General features: G+C 54.1%; 1 protein-coding gene across 9 annotated transcripts in view; it reads right to left on the bottom strand.

Moving 5' to 3' along the window:
• The window catches only part of TSPAN14 (tetraspanin 14), a 54169-nt gene that overhangs the window by 5762 nt on the left and 35265 nt on the right, over positions 1-13142 (bottom strand). For 8 of the 9 annotated variants that reach the window (XM_060406388.1, XM_004021526.5, XM_060406389.1 and 5 more), the window contains exons 3-6: positions 6330-6380; positions 4420-4566; positions 2722-2892; positions 250-375 (exon numbers count right to left, since the gene is read on the bottom strand). In XM_060406388.1, coding sequence (XP_060262371.1) covers positions 250-375; positions 2722-2892; positions 4420-4566; positions 6330-6380 — 495 coding nt within the window. Of the gene's footprint in view, positions 1-249; positions 376-2721; positions 2893-4419; positions 4567-6329; positions 6381-9712; positions 9795-13142 lie in introns of those variants that run through there. The other variant, XM_042240914.2, reaches the window with a different exon arrangement.

Genomic DNA, 13142 nt, shown 5'->3' with positions numbered 1-13142 from the left:
GAGCCCCTCCCGGCAGGGGAAACACTGTTTTTCTCCTGCTTCACCCAGCCCACTAGAGCCAGGGTGGGATGAGTGAAAACGTTCCTGGAATTTTTACATATAGGATTTCAGAGCTGCACGAGCCCCAGGCAAGTGGAAGGGGAGCCAGGTGCTCATTGCAGCGGCAGGAGAGAAGTGACCAGAGCCCTCAGGGAGGCAGGAGCGGCTCACTCCACTCCAGAGAGACTGTCCACAGGTGGGCCGGCTTACCGCGGGGTCGGGCACGCAGCAGGAGAAGGGCACCCCACATTTCTCGCGGCTGTAGCTGGCGCCGCTGCAGTTGAAGTAGACATTGAGGTCCCAGTCTTCAGGGCCATACGCCCCACAGCACTGGTTCTGCAATCACAAGGCCAGGGGCCATCAGAGCTCCAAGCACAGGGTGGGGTCTGTCTGAGGGGTGCGGGATTCGGTGTGCCTCTGTGTATCACGCAGAGAAATCAAGGCCCGTCCCATGGACCTGCCACCACAGAGACGTGACCGAGGTGACCCTGGTGGTCCTAAAGAAGGGAACTGGGAACTGCGTCCAGGCCCTGTCTGGGCCCAATACCCCGGGCTGGCTCAGCAGCACCCTGGTCTCAGCTCTACACCCGCCTCACCCTGGAACTTCCCCAACTGCCCCCATCCAGCCCAGAGCAGGCTTCTCATTCTTCCTGCATGGTCCTCTATTACCCGGCAAGAGAACAGCTCCCATGGTCGGTGTCCCTTCCCCCCCAAGAAAAGGCCAAGCTGACCCCAGTCACCTTCTGTGTCTCTACAGAAAACAGCTGCTGAACGCCTGCTCCCAAGGAAACAGTTACAACTGGGGTGAATGGTAACACAGTCGAAGCTTTGCCCCTGACCCAGTGTCTCCGTCCTCCCTTCCCACAACCACTCTCTATCTGGTGAAGCAGCAAAGAAAACCTCCCTTTGTCTAAAAACTCATAAAACCAAATGCACTGAGAGCAGCTTTGTGACATCAGCAGTGTCCCAACCAGATGTTGTTTTTGCACTTGTCCTCAGAGCTGACAAAGTTACAGCCCTAATTACAAGCCCACCACCAGGATTTCTGCTTTACTTTCATTTCTGAGGTAAAAGCCCGTCTTTCTCCCCCAACCATGCTCCAGGGTTCCAGGTGCTCTAACGAATACCCAATACTTCACCATGAGAAAGCTCCATCATTTACTGACTACCTCTGAAGAAAGGTTTTTTTTGTTTTTTTTTTTAAGGAAAGGAAGGCAGTGGAGAAAACTACAGTGTCTTTAAGGCCAGTGCAGAGATCTGGATCCCTGATACCAGCAAGCCCCAGGCTATGTGGAATTGAGGAGCCCTGAATAGAAAAGGAAAAGGCGCAGCAGGCAGTGGTGTCAGGAGAGGGTGGGGTGCCGACTCCCACAGATGCATGCGGGTCTCTAACCAACAACACGGGAAGGATCTCTGATCACAGAAATGGGTTTTGCTGGGTCGATCCCAGGATACGTGAAACACGGGGCAAACAAGCTCTGGTTAATAAGGAGAACAGATCACAGTTATTTTTAATGCTCTCTATTTTCTTCTTGGCAACCCACTCCAGTACTCTTGCCTGGAGAATCCCATGGAGGGAGGAGCTTGGTGGGCTACAGTCCATGGGGTCGCAAAGAGTCGGACATGACTGAGAGACGAACTACTAGACTGCTACTACTATTTTCTTCTCAGAACCAAAAGGTTCCCTATAAAAAGTTTTTGAGGAAGCTAGGCTTTCTGGTCAGAGAAGGCAATGGCACCCTACTCCAGTACTCTTGCCTGGAAAATCCCATGGGCGGAGGAGCCTGGTGGGCTGCAGTCCATGGGGTCACTAAGAGTCAGACACGACTGAGCGACTTCACTTTCACTTTTCACTTTCATCCACTGGAGGAGGAAATGGCAACCCCTCCAGAGTTCTTGCCTGGAGAATCCCAGGGACGGGGGAGCCTGGTAGGCTGCCGTCTCTGGGGTCGCACAGAGTCGGACACGACTGAAGTGACTTAGCAGCAGCAGCAGCAGGCTTTCTGGTAGAGCAGAGATCAAACAGCCTTGCACAGGCCAGAGTGGTGGGGAATGGGTTTCTCCCGGGGGAAGGGAGGCAAAGTATGGGGGACAGCTGTGGTCCCAGCCTCCAGGTGCAGCCACACACAACAGGGATGGAGGTCAGACGGAGAAAAGGTCACAGCCTGGGACTGCTGAGACTAACCTCCAGGGACATATTCCAGGGAGGTTACATTCCTGTCGGTCTGAAGAAGTTTGTTCCAGGCGGCTCTATCCTCTCCAACAGGAAGGGGAAAAGGTCCCGGGAAGGAAAGGGACAGGAATAGCCTCAGACAGGGAGTCATGTGCCTAGCTCTGCCCCTCATTGCCCACAGGGCCCAGGGGACTGTGGCTGTCTGCATGTTCAGGGCTGGAGAGGTCCCAAGCCTGAGGGAGTGGGGTGGCCACGAGTGAAGCTAGACTGCCTGCCTGAAGCACTTGGGGGACAGCACCCTGAGAGCAAGCCTGGCCCATCTGCACACAGGAGTGGACAAAGCTAATCTGTCCAGAGGCAGGGATGGCACAGCCCCAGCCTCCCTGCTGAGGGCAGAGCTGAGGAGGGAGGGTCCCATGTTCCCTACCAGCCTGGGCCCCCAGCCGTGCACACAGGCTGAAGCCAGCAGAGCCAAGCTCTATCAAGGAGAAGGTGGGCGCGGTACTTACGGCTTTCTGAAGGGAGTCAATGAGGTTCTGCAGGTCAATGTCATCCCGGTAGGATCTGATGTTGCTCTCGAAGAACTCCCGGAACCGGTCCCTCACCCAGTCCTGGAACAGGAAGGCCAGCACGGCCACAGCCAGCTCCAGGAAAAAGATGAGCACGATGGTGCTGCAGAACTGCAGGGGGGACACGCAGAGAGTGGGTGTCACTGCACCTCAGCCTCCCGACCAGACCACACCCCCATCTGACCCAGAACCTCTGCCTCCCACTAAGAGCACGGGCTTGGCAGCCAAGAGACCCACGCTGGAGCTGGGGAATCGCACGTGATGGGCTGGGTACCCTGGGCACCTCATCCCTGCTCACATCGCTGCACTATTGGTAAGTCAGACGAGCAAAAGGACAAGCAAGCTCCAAGACAATGGGCCAGCCATCTCCTACGAAGGAGCACCCCCTCCAACAAGGAACCCCCGCCCCCCACAGGAATGAATGGCTATCCTGACCCACCAGGCTGTCAGCTCCTTTACGTACAGACACTAGTGCCTCAGACACCCTATCTGACCTCTCTCCTCACACCTACAGCCATCGCACTTGCTAGAAACCTGTCACTCCTACTTTAGGGATAAGGAAACTGAGGTTCACTCAGGTCACATGCTTGAGACGCAGGACCTCTGAGTTCCCTGGCAGGGCTCTTGACAGCTCTGGAGTTGCTAATGTTATCAGTATCTACTCTGTGTGCATATGATAGTCAACTGCGTTAAAACGTCTGCAGGGCACAGGCTCCCCTGGGGCGGAGTTCTGTCAAGGCCACTGCAGCGACAGGTCCACACCCCTCCGTCAAGGCGGGGTTCCAGCCTGCAGAGCTCATGTTACCACAGCCACTAGCACTGGCCACACCGCACACTAAGCATCTATGCCACAGACAGCAGTACCTCAAAATAAGACACACACACACACACACACACATACAAACATACATACACGCAAGGCCCCCCAGAATGTAATCTCCATTAACAGAGAAGCGAGATAACCAAACAAAAAAGAAAAGCCGGGGGGCGGGGGAGGGGGGGGACACATGTGTTTTGCTTTTTAAATTAAGCCCAGAAAAAAGTCTTGATCTAATAAATTCAACAAATAATATATCGCAAAACATGATTATGTGTTTCCCCCACCAGGTGCTATTTAATTTTAGCTGAATGCATTTCAAAATAAATGTGTATCTAAATATAAAACTAACTCTTAGTAACTCAAAGTTCTGCCAGGAAATCAAGGATTCTGCACTGTACATCCAACACATTCATACCCCCTGGAGGAGGCAAAAGATTTCCTAATATTGACATCTTCTGATCTTAGCCAGGAAGGGCAAAGGTGATTAGCAAACAAACAACTGGAACTGCAGGGGGGAGAAAGAAGGTGAGGGAGGGGCAGGGGACTCTGCCTACTAGGAGCTGAAAACCGGAGGGGCTCAACTTCTCCCCCGCTGAGGGCCTACTTCATCTGATTGTCTCCTGAAACCTTTCCTTTTTCAGTGGGCAGCAGGGTACAGAGGGCTGCCTCCTCCCCTCACTGCCGGCTCCTGGGGCAGGCTTCTAAGAGTGGCTACCTCGCCCCACCCACTCCAGCAGGTAAGGGCTAAGCCTGTCCTACAGAGCCCACACCCCTGCCTCCCCACCATGCTTCCCCCTACCCCCGTCCGGGCCACTCACAAAGTTGAGCAGGCAGATGTTCTCCCGCAGGGCCCCCACGCAGCCCGCGAAGCCCAGGGTGAACATCACCACGCCCACCATCAGCACCAGCACCACTGGGTCAACTCCATGCATCCGGGTCACTTTGGTGAGGTCGGATAGCACCCCCTGAAAGAGGCAGAGAAAGCAGGGTAACATCAGCCTTGAAGAGTCGAGGGTGCCCTGGGGGGACTGAGCTGCAACTTGAGGACAGGGAGCTGCCTTCCAGGGCTGTCTTCTCGTTAACTGCCAGGCCAGCGCATGGCCCCTGCCCAGCGGCCCTCTCAGAGGCCCAGCAGATCTTTGCCTCCCTCAGCTCCCAGTGGCCCTCCTGCTCCCAGACTCCATCTAGGCTGTCAGTTCCTCACAGGCAGACCCCAGGCTTCTTTTGTAGCCTGTAGGATATTGATTCACCCTGTAGGGGTGAAAAGGGGCCCTGGGGGACCATGTGGTCAAGGCACCCAAAGGCCCTGGCCTCTGGTCATCTGGCGGCTGACTCTGCATTCAATTCATGGAGATCGCCATTATCTTGAGATGAAAACGGCTTCAATACAAACAAACAGGCTTGTGGACAGCACATGCACCAAGGACAGGTGAAGACAGCACTGCCCACTGACTTTTCATGCTGATGCAGATGTCCTGTATATATCCGCGCTGTTCAAAACGGTAGCCACTGGCCACACGTACGACTATTGGGCACTTTAAATGAGGCCTAGTGGAACTGAATTTTAATTTGTATTTCACTTTAGTTAATTTAGATATAATCAGCCACGTCTGGCTAATGGGAACCAGAACGGACAGAGCAAGCAGCTAGCTCTACAGGATCAACAGAGGAAGCAGTGAAGAGCAGCCAGGCCAGACACCCAGTGGGACCCGGGCAGCCAGGGCAGCCAGGCCTAGGCTCTGGGCCCAACTGGCTGAGATGCTGCTGTTCCGTTCTGGTCACACGGTGGCGCTATGAGGCATGGTTTGCACCAGCTTCTCGGTCACTAGGGCAAAGGGACATTGCACTGCAAGCACTTAAAGGGGCCCAAACCTAAAGGTGGACCTTACCCAGTTCCCAAGGCCATGTCAGCAAAGCCCACAGACCTAAGCGCTCCTGCCTCCTTCTTCTGAAAGTAAAGAGAGGCCCCACTGCAGGAACAGAGGGCCCTGGGCCTTAGGCTTAAGAGAAAGCTTTAGCTCTCACCGTTTCCTGCCTGGTCTCTGCACCTCCCCAGTACCCACCGACTCACAGTGCAAACGGTGCACCAAAGGTCCACTCTGCTCACATTCGGTCTAGTCCCCTCCTTGGAGCTCCAAATGCCCCTTGTCCTTCTGGACAGTAAGAGCCTGCTTTCCTCTCCTCCCCTGTCCTCCATAGGCTGGGCAACGAGGCTCATGGGTGCTAAAGATGTGCCCCTGCACCACAGGGCACCCAGGGGGCACAACCCAGAGCCTAACTCCCTGACTCAGGGGTCCTGTCCACGGGCAAGAACGAGAGCTTCAGGAATCACCACAGCTGTGTTCAGGGACCTGCTGGCTCCAGAGGCACAGTCCATTCCAGAAGGTAGCCCCAGGCCTGCCCTGGACAGAGCTGTGGACACGCCCCGGGATGACTCGGGGCTTCTGGAAACAGAAGAGAGGGCTCTCCATGCTCATGGGGCTCAAAATCCCAACTGGCCCAGCCTTGGCCTCTAGCAGCGACCCTGCCACAGGGAAGCCAGGCTAGCCACAGGATCCCAGGAGTTTTCATCACAAGTTAAGTAACTTCCAAGAACTGGCTCTGTAAAGGTTAATGACCACAAATCATTGCCCTGCACAGGAGGGGCTCTTTGGGGAGGAGTTTGGAGAAGGGACAATTAAAGCTGAATGAACCTACTGCTCGGGGTTCCAGTGACAGTCACACCTACCTTCTCGCTCCACGCCCATAGTCCAACTCCGAGGAAGACAACTCCAGCCAACTGAGCAGGGGTAGGGGAAAGAGAGAGAGAGAAAGTTAAGTCAGAAACCAGCTCCACAAACATGCTTCTCAGAGGAGGGATCAGACTGCTAGTGTCAGAGGGGGTTCCTGGCTCATGTCCACGCTGGGCAGGGTAAGGCAGCCCCTTTGTCCCTGCAGATGACAGGGATTCCAGCAGAACGGTGGGACAGTAAGGCTCTTCAGGTAACTCACACCTGTCTTCCCTGACTGCTGGGACAAAGTCCTTTGACCCCGGCTGGCCTCATGCTTGGGAGAGCAGAGACAAAGATCTCGGAACAGTCTCTGACCAGGAGAGACTCTGGGGTCAGACACTGAGCCACAGCCTGCTTCTCTCCTATTCCCCAAGTCCCTACTCACTGCAGTGCCCTGTCTGGGGTGTAAGAGGACATCATCCCTTGTGATGCCTTCAAGGGCTCGCAGTGCTCTGCACAGGACTGCCACCCTTCTTGGGTCTCCAGCCCTGGAGACATACTCCAAGCACAGAAAAGCAGCTGCCAGGCTGAGCTTCCTCCCGTACCGTACTTACACTCCACGTGGTGGGACACACCTGTGCTCAGGAAACGCTGGGTTATGTTACTGAATTAAGAGGCCTGCACTGAGCCATGTGCTAACCCCAGAACCGTGTCCCCTAACCCTGACCTCTCACCCACAGGAGCCCGCGGATGCCAAGGTGCTCCACCTGCCCCATGACAAAAAGAGACCCTCCATATACATCCCACAGCTTCCTACACCAGGAAGGGTTTTTCCAGAGCAAACACCTCGTGGCCTCAGAAATTCAGCAGCCTCCTGTTGTTCTGCTTAACTGCCTTATATTCTGCTGGCATTTCGCTGCCATTTATCAGGACCTGGTGATAAACAACAGGGCAAGGTTCTCTGTGACCGCAAGTTTCCCAAGTGTGTTCTCCAGCTTTAGGACCCTCCTGCCCACTGCAAGCCCTAGGAGGCTGGACTCGGAGGAAAGGCCTTCAGAGAAAGCCCGGGAGTTCCCAACCTCCTCTGGATCACAGGCCACTTTCAGAAGCCCCACATTTTGGAGGGAATTTCAGAGGGTTCACAGACTCCTCATTGCTGTTCCCACTGCAGTCTGTGGACTTCAAGTGAAAAAGTCCTGCCAAGTGACCTGATCTGCCTGTCCCTGCCCACCCCCGCCAACTCAACTAAGCACCACAGGGGCTGAGAGGGCCAGGATGAGAACTCTGAACCCAAGTCCCCCTGAAAGCAAGTTCCCTGACAAGTTGATGATTAATCGCTCTACCCACAACTTCATTCCCTTTCTTGTCCTGCCCCTGTTCTCCTTGAGATTAAGGAATATCAAAGAAAAGGGGAGACTGAAACCGAGCAGAACCCTGAGGGACCTTGCAGGGTCCAAGCCCCTCCACGCCCCCTGCTTCTTGTTGGCCTCCCCTCCCCCTACCTGTTCCAAAGAGCAGACTCAAGCAGTTACCTGATTAGAATAATGACGCAGGAGTCACAGGACTCCCGATTCCTCCGGAAGGGATTTAGATAACAATCTGCCACTATCTTTAAGCTGTTCTGCAGAATAAGATCCCCACCCTGTGGAGGAGGGCGATTACACACTGACCACAAGAAGTATAGACCCCAGACTGGCTGGAGCTGGAAGGCTGAGGATTCAGATTCCTGAAACATTACCTGTTATGTCCACAAGCTAACCACATACCCTGTGGCCCTCACTACCAACATCTGCTTTTAAAAACACTTGTCTGAAAGCCTTCGGGGAGTTGGGGTCTTTTGAGCACGAGCTGCCCATTCTTCTTGCTGGGCATTCTGCAATGAACTTTGTACTTCCCTTCACCACAACCCTGTGTCAATTAACTGGCTTTGCTGCAAGTTGGGTGAGTGAACCCAAGTTCAGGTCAGTAACAATTCAGTAAGCAGTGAGGGAGAAGACCCAGATCCTAAGGCTCAGGTTAGTTCATTCATTTCTTCACTCATGCATTCAGTGGACACTGAGCAAATGCTAGGCACCACCTCAAGCACTGGAGACAGCCTGCACCACGCGGCAGAAGGTCCCTCTGCTGCTGGAACTCGGGTGCCAAGGAGCCGACATGAGGTTCTTTCTACCACATCACACCGATCCCCCACTTTTCAGTCCTCCCATTGGATTAGCCAGCTGATAAAGGACGTCATTTTCCTTGATGGGGTGCATGACCTTCCATTCCTGAGTGTCTGACACTGTGTGGTAAGCAAGCTGGAAGGTGACTAGATGCTCTCTGCTGAATCCTATAGACATCCCTCCCCACCATTCCTCGCAGTCTCTGATGACTCACTTCCCTCTTTCCAAGCTGGGAGGTCGAGCCCTTTGCCTTAGCTTATCCACCCTCATCCACCACAGTGGTCCTTCCCTCCTCCACTGAGGCACTCAGCTCTGGGGACAGGAAGGGTGCACGCATGGTTGTCTTCCGCTCCTCCCCGTCACTCCGCCTCAGTCTCTTTTGAGGGCTTACCCTCCTCTTTCAGAGCCCTCTAAATGCTGGAGAGCCTCACTGCTCGGTCTTGACCGCTGCCCTCCCCTAACCCTCTGGATGATCTCATAACTCACACAGCTGACGCACAAACCCCAATCTCCAGCCATAGCTGACCCTAAGTCAAACACACCAATGTCTCCTTGACCTGTCCTCTAAATACAACCAGCAACATTTCAGTCTTCACATGCCCCCAGAGGGAGCTGTGGTCTCCCAACTCCCCCGTTCTCACTAAATGGCACCACTGACCATCTACTCTTAAGACAGAAAACCTCGACCTCAGGCTTGAACGCTCTGGCCCTCCAACTCCACATTCAGCCTACCAGGACCTGCTATTAGTCCCACCTTCAAAATACATAAAGAACTCTCTCTGCTCCCACCTGTCCATGCCATCACCCCTGCAGGGACCTCACAACTGTCTCCCCACAGGTCCTGAGCAACTAGAACAACACTTTAATAATATATATCAGATCACCCTCCTCCTCAAAATGCTCCAATGACTTCCTTTTACACTTAGAATAAAATTCAAACTCCTTGCTGTGGCTCACAAGGGCCTGGGTAGCCAGGCTGTAGCCCGCATATCCAACATTATCTCCAACCCAGCTCCCTGGCCCCAGTCCCATCCACCCACCCCAGATCACGGCCATCTCTGCTGAAACCCAGACATCCCTCCCCACCACTGTGACTGTTTCTTGAACTCACCTGCCTCACCCCTGCCTCAGAACTTTGACTCGGTCCCTTAGCCTAGAATGTTCCTCCTCCACATCCCTTCCTGGCTTCCTCCCTCACTCCATTCAGGTCTCTCCAAATTTTACCTCCTCAAACACACCTCCCTTTGCCATCCTGCACAGACTGTTTCCCCACGCATCAGTCCTGACCTCCTTCCCTGCTGGATCTTCTTCATGGTACTCATCCTAGGCCACGTGACCTGTCTACTGAGTCTCCTCCCCTACTTACGCCCTCTGAGGGCAGAGAGGTTTTCTATTTTGTTTAGGGTTGCCTGACCACTTTGCAGGACAGCCCACCCAACACCATGTACCACACGGGATGGTGAGGGAGGTCTGGCTCCTGCAGCCCTCTCGCTCAACACAGTCAGCTTGAGACACCAGCTCCGTGCCACCATAGCCCCGTTCTCCTTCTCCCGAAACAATGGGGCTCCAAGAATAAGAGCTCATGGTTTTTTTCCATTCTCTTTCAAAGGAAGAACTAAAGTTAACTTGCAGCAGAAAGACAGGAACTGAGGTGGGGGGTTGGAGGGGTGTCACATGCCAGATCATGCGTTCAGCGGACACTGGCCCCAGGCAGGAACTTCAAGGACCAACAGTTGTTTCAGAGACAAGAAGACTGAAGGAGGGCCAGACAGGGGAAGTGACCTGTCTGGGAGCTCACACAGCAAACTCTTGAATGAGCCAGGACTCTGGCCAGCTTGGCATGGCTCCCTGTGGAGCCCCTTCCCCGCCCTCTCCGCCACGTCCGCCCCGGGACAGATGGTCTGTGTAGTTGGGATGCCCTCTTGGCTGCCAACCATCTGGGAATGCCTTCCAGCCTCGGAGTAACCTGCTTTGTTGCTCATCTATGACCTGATTAAATTCCTTCTCAAAGAACAGAGTCCAGCTCCCGCCAAGCCCAAAGAGGCCAGCCTTGGACCATCAGGTTCGCACATCGTGGTGGTCACCAGGGCAAGCAGCACCACCCTCTCCTGGGTAACTGGTGCTACGTTAAACACAATACACTTAAAGAGGCCCTCCACCCCCCGTAACACTGGTACTGTTACCCCTGTTTTTCAAATGGGAAAGTTCAGATGTAGGATGATTTGGTTATTGCCTAAACTCACACAGCGAGCTGGTGCAGAAGTCAAGAAACAAACCTGCCTTCTCTGACTGTCTTGACATCACGTTATCTCACTGCACAGGGCAGCTGCCAATAGTGGCCACCAGCATACGCCCTCCACCGCAAGGGGCAGTCACAAGTGCCCAGTGGCATGGGAGGCTGCAGATGGGGCTTCGAGGCTGTGCCACAGTAAAGCCAATGGAGGACCACTCTGCATCCAGTCAGGACCCCTGTGGGGGTCACTGTGAAGATTCAGGAGTGACCTGAGGCAAAGGCCCCCTGTGTAAGAAGGCGAGAGGTTTCCTCCAGGGCATTCTGGGCTGGTCCAGCCCTGCTTTGTTCTGGAAGCCCACATGGAGTCAACTCGCAAGGTGGGCAAGCCTTTACCCAGCAGGTTCCAGACACGATGGACGTGTAGACACCTGGCTAGGTTCTGCGGGACAGGAGGAGGATTCCAACACCAAGCAGGTTAAAAGCAGCCCCTCATCACCGACAGTTTAGTGGCCCTGGTCTCTTGCAAGATTTCATTTCAGTGTGAAAGTGCTCAGGCAATTACTGCAGGCCCCAGTGCCTTTCCTCCACAAGATCAAGACAAACCACCAGCAGTCGTGTTGTTTTCAGGCTGTTGGCCTGCCAGCCCCGGACTCTTGTAGATTCCTTTAGCTGAGGCAGGCTCCCCTGGGCCACCTGAGGGCACCTCCAAAAAGGATCAGGAGGAAGCACTGAAACCCAAAGGAGTCCTGGGCAGCGCTGAAAAAACAGCATGGGTCAGTGGGTCCTGACTTCAGCTCCACCCCACAAGTTCCTTGCGAGAGGACTTGTGTGAGTCCAGAAATTTCTCTGAGCCCGTTTTCCTTTGCAATGTGAAGGTGACCCCTCCTGGGTCAAAGGAGGGTCAGAGGATTCATCCCGAATGATATGCTTACCCTGGGGCACTGAGCAAGCCCTGTCTGGAGGCAGAGCAGAGTCCTGGGGGGCCTTCAAGACCTAGCATTTGCTGGATTGAAGACACTGTGCCTCACCCTCCAATGACACAGTTTGTCCTGACACAAGGTCAGAAGCATCTGCTTCACTGGGCTTCTGGAGACAAGAGTAGAGTTTAAGGAAATAGGGGCCTCCTGGAGGCACTTTTCAAGTGAAATGGGGAAAGGATGATGGAAAGAAAACAGGGCAGGGAGTAGAAAAAGCTATAATAAAACTGTTCAGCTCTGTTCCTAGCTCACTTTGTGGCTTTAAGAAAACCATAGCTCTCTTCGACTTCAGTGGAGGCCAGTGATCTCCAAAGACCTCTGTTTCTCCTGCTGCCTAAGCTCCGCCCCCATAAATCATGCCAGGTGAACCCGATGGTCCTGGCACTCACTCTCCAGAACCAGAAATCCTGGCCTGGCAAGCCCAGGGAACACCAGAGATGCCTGTGGTCACGTGAAAGGATGCCAGAGATGGCACAGATCCTAGACCCAACCTGCTCCTGACAGCCACTGCGCTGAGGTCAAGATGGGGAGGCCTTGCCCTTCCAGACTGCATCCACTCTGGAGCATAAAGAGCATAAACGGACTGCTTCTTTCAAAAAAAAAAAAAGCTTAAAGCCAGCCACTTCTGGGTGGGAGTTTGGAAGTTCTGGGGGCCGGAAGGGATGCTGGAGCCCAGCTTCCTCATCTCAGAGGGAAACGGGACGGGGCGGGTCAGTGCCTTGCCCTGGGTCACACAGTTATCACACACCAGCCTTTCCTCCTGCAGGAAGGGCGGTTCTGAAAAACCAGAAGCATGTGTGCCCTTCCACAGAGCCTGTGAACCCCTGCGAGGGGCCCCGCCAGGATGGGGAAGGACACCCCACAGGGGTCTGGGGCAGCTTCCACAGACACTCTGTGCTCCCAGATAATAGGGAGCCCATGCACACAACGCCCGGCCCAGGGAGCTGACTCTGGTCAGCCTTTGAAAGAAAGGAAGGCGGAGGATGGTTACAGGCAGCGGCCCCAGGTGATAGCGAGAAGGAACCCCCAAACCCACTTCACCCCCGCCCCAGTCCCTGCCATTGCTGGCACAGTTGAATGATTAACAAGATACTAAGCTGAGGGTCGGCAGTTCCATAAGCCAAATAGTATTTTCAGCTTTGCTGGGTGGAAGGGTCGCTGTTTCAGTTACTCAATTCTGTTGTTTAAGCAGGAAAATGGGCAGGGCTTGTTCCAAAAAAAGTTGTATGTGCTAAAACGGGCAGAGAGCCAGGTTTGGCGTGCAAGCCATCGTCAGCCATGTCCTGCACTCAACTGTCATGCCGAAACCATCTGAACCTAGCCAGGGTTTCCTTCAGTTCAGCCACGTGAACCCCGGGACATCCTGTAATTCGGGTCTCCAACCCTGGTATGTTTCCATATTACTTCAACAGGTCTTACTAGCATAAAACTACAAGTAATTCAAATAATATGTTTCCA

Source organism: Ovis aries, chromosome 25, assembly GCF_016772045.2.
Source record: "Ovis aries strain OAR_USU_Benz2616 breed Rambouillet chromosome 25, ARS-UI_Ramb_v3.0, whole genome shotgun sequence".
Taxonomy (NCBI): domain Eukaryota; kingdom Metazoa; phylum Chordata; class Mammalia; order Artiodactyla; family Bovidae; genus Ovis; species Ovis aries.
This window is presented reverse-complemented; position numbering and strand designations above follow the sequence as displayed.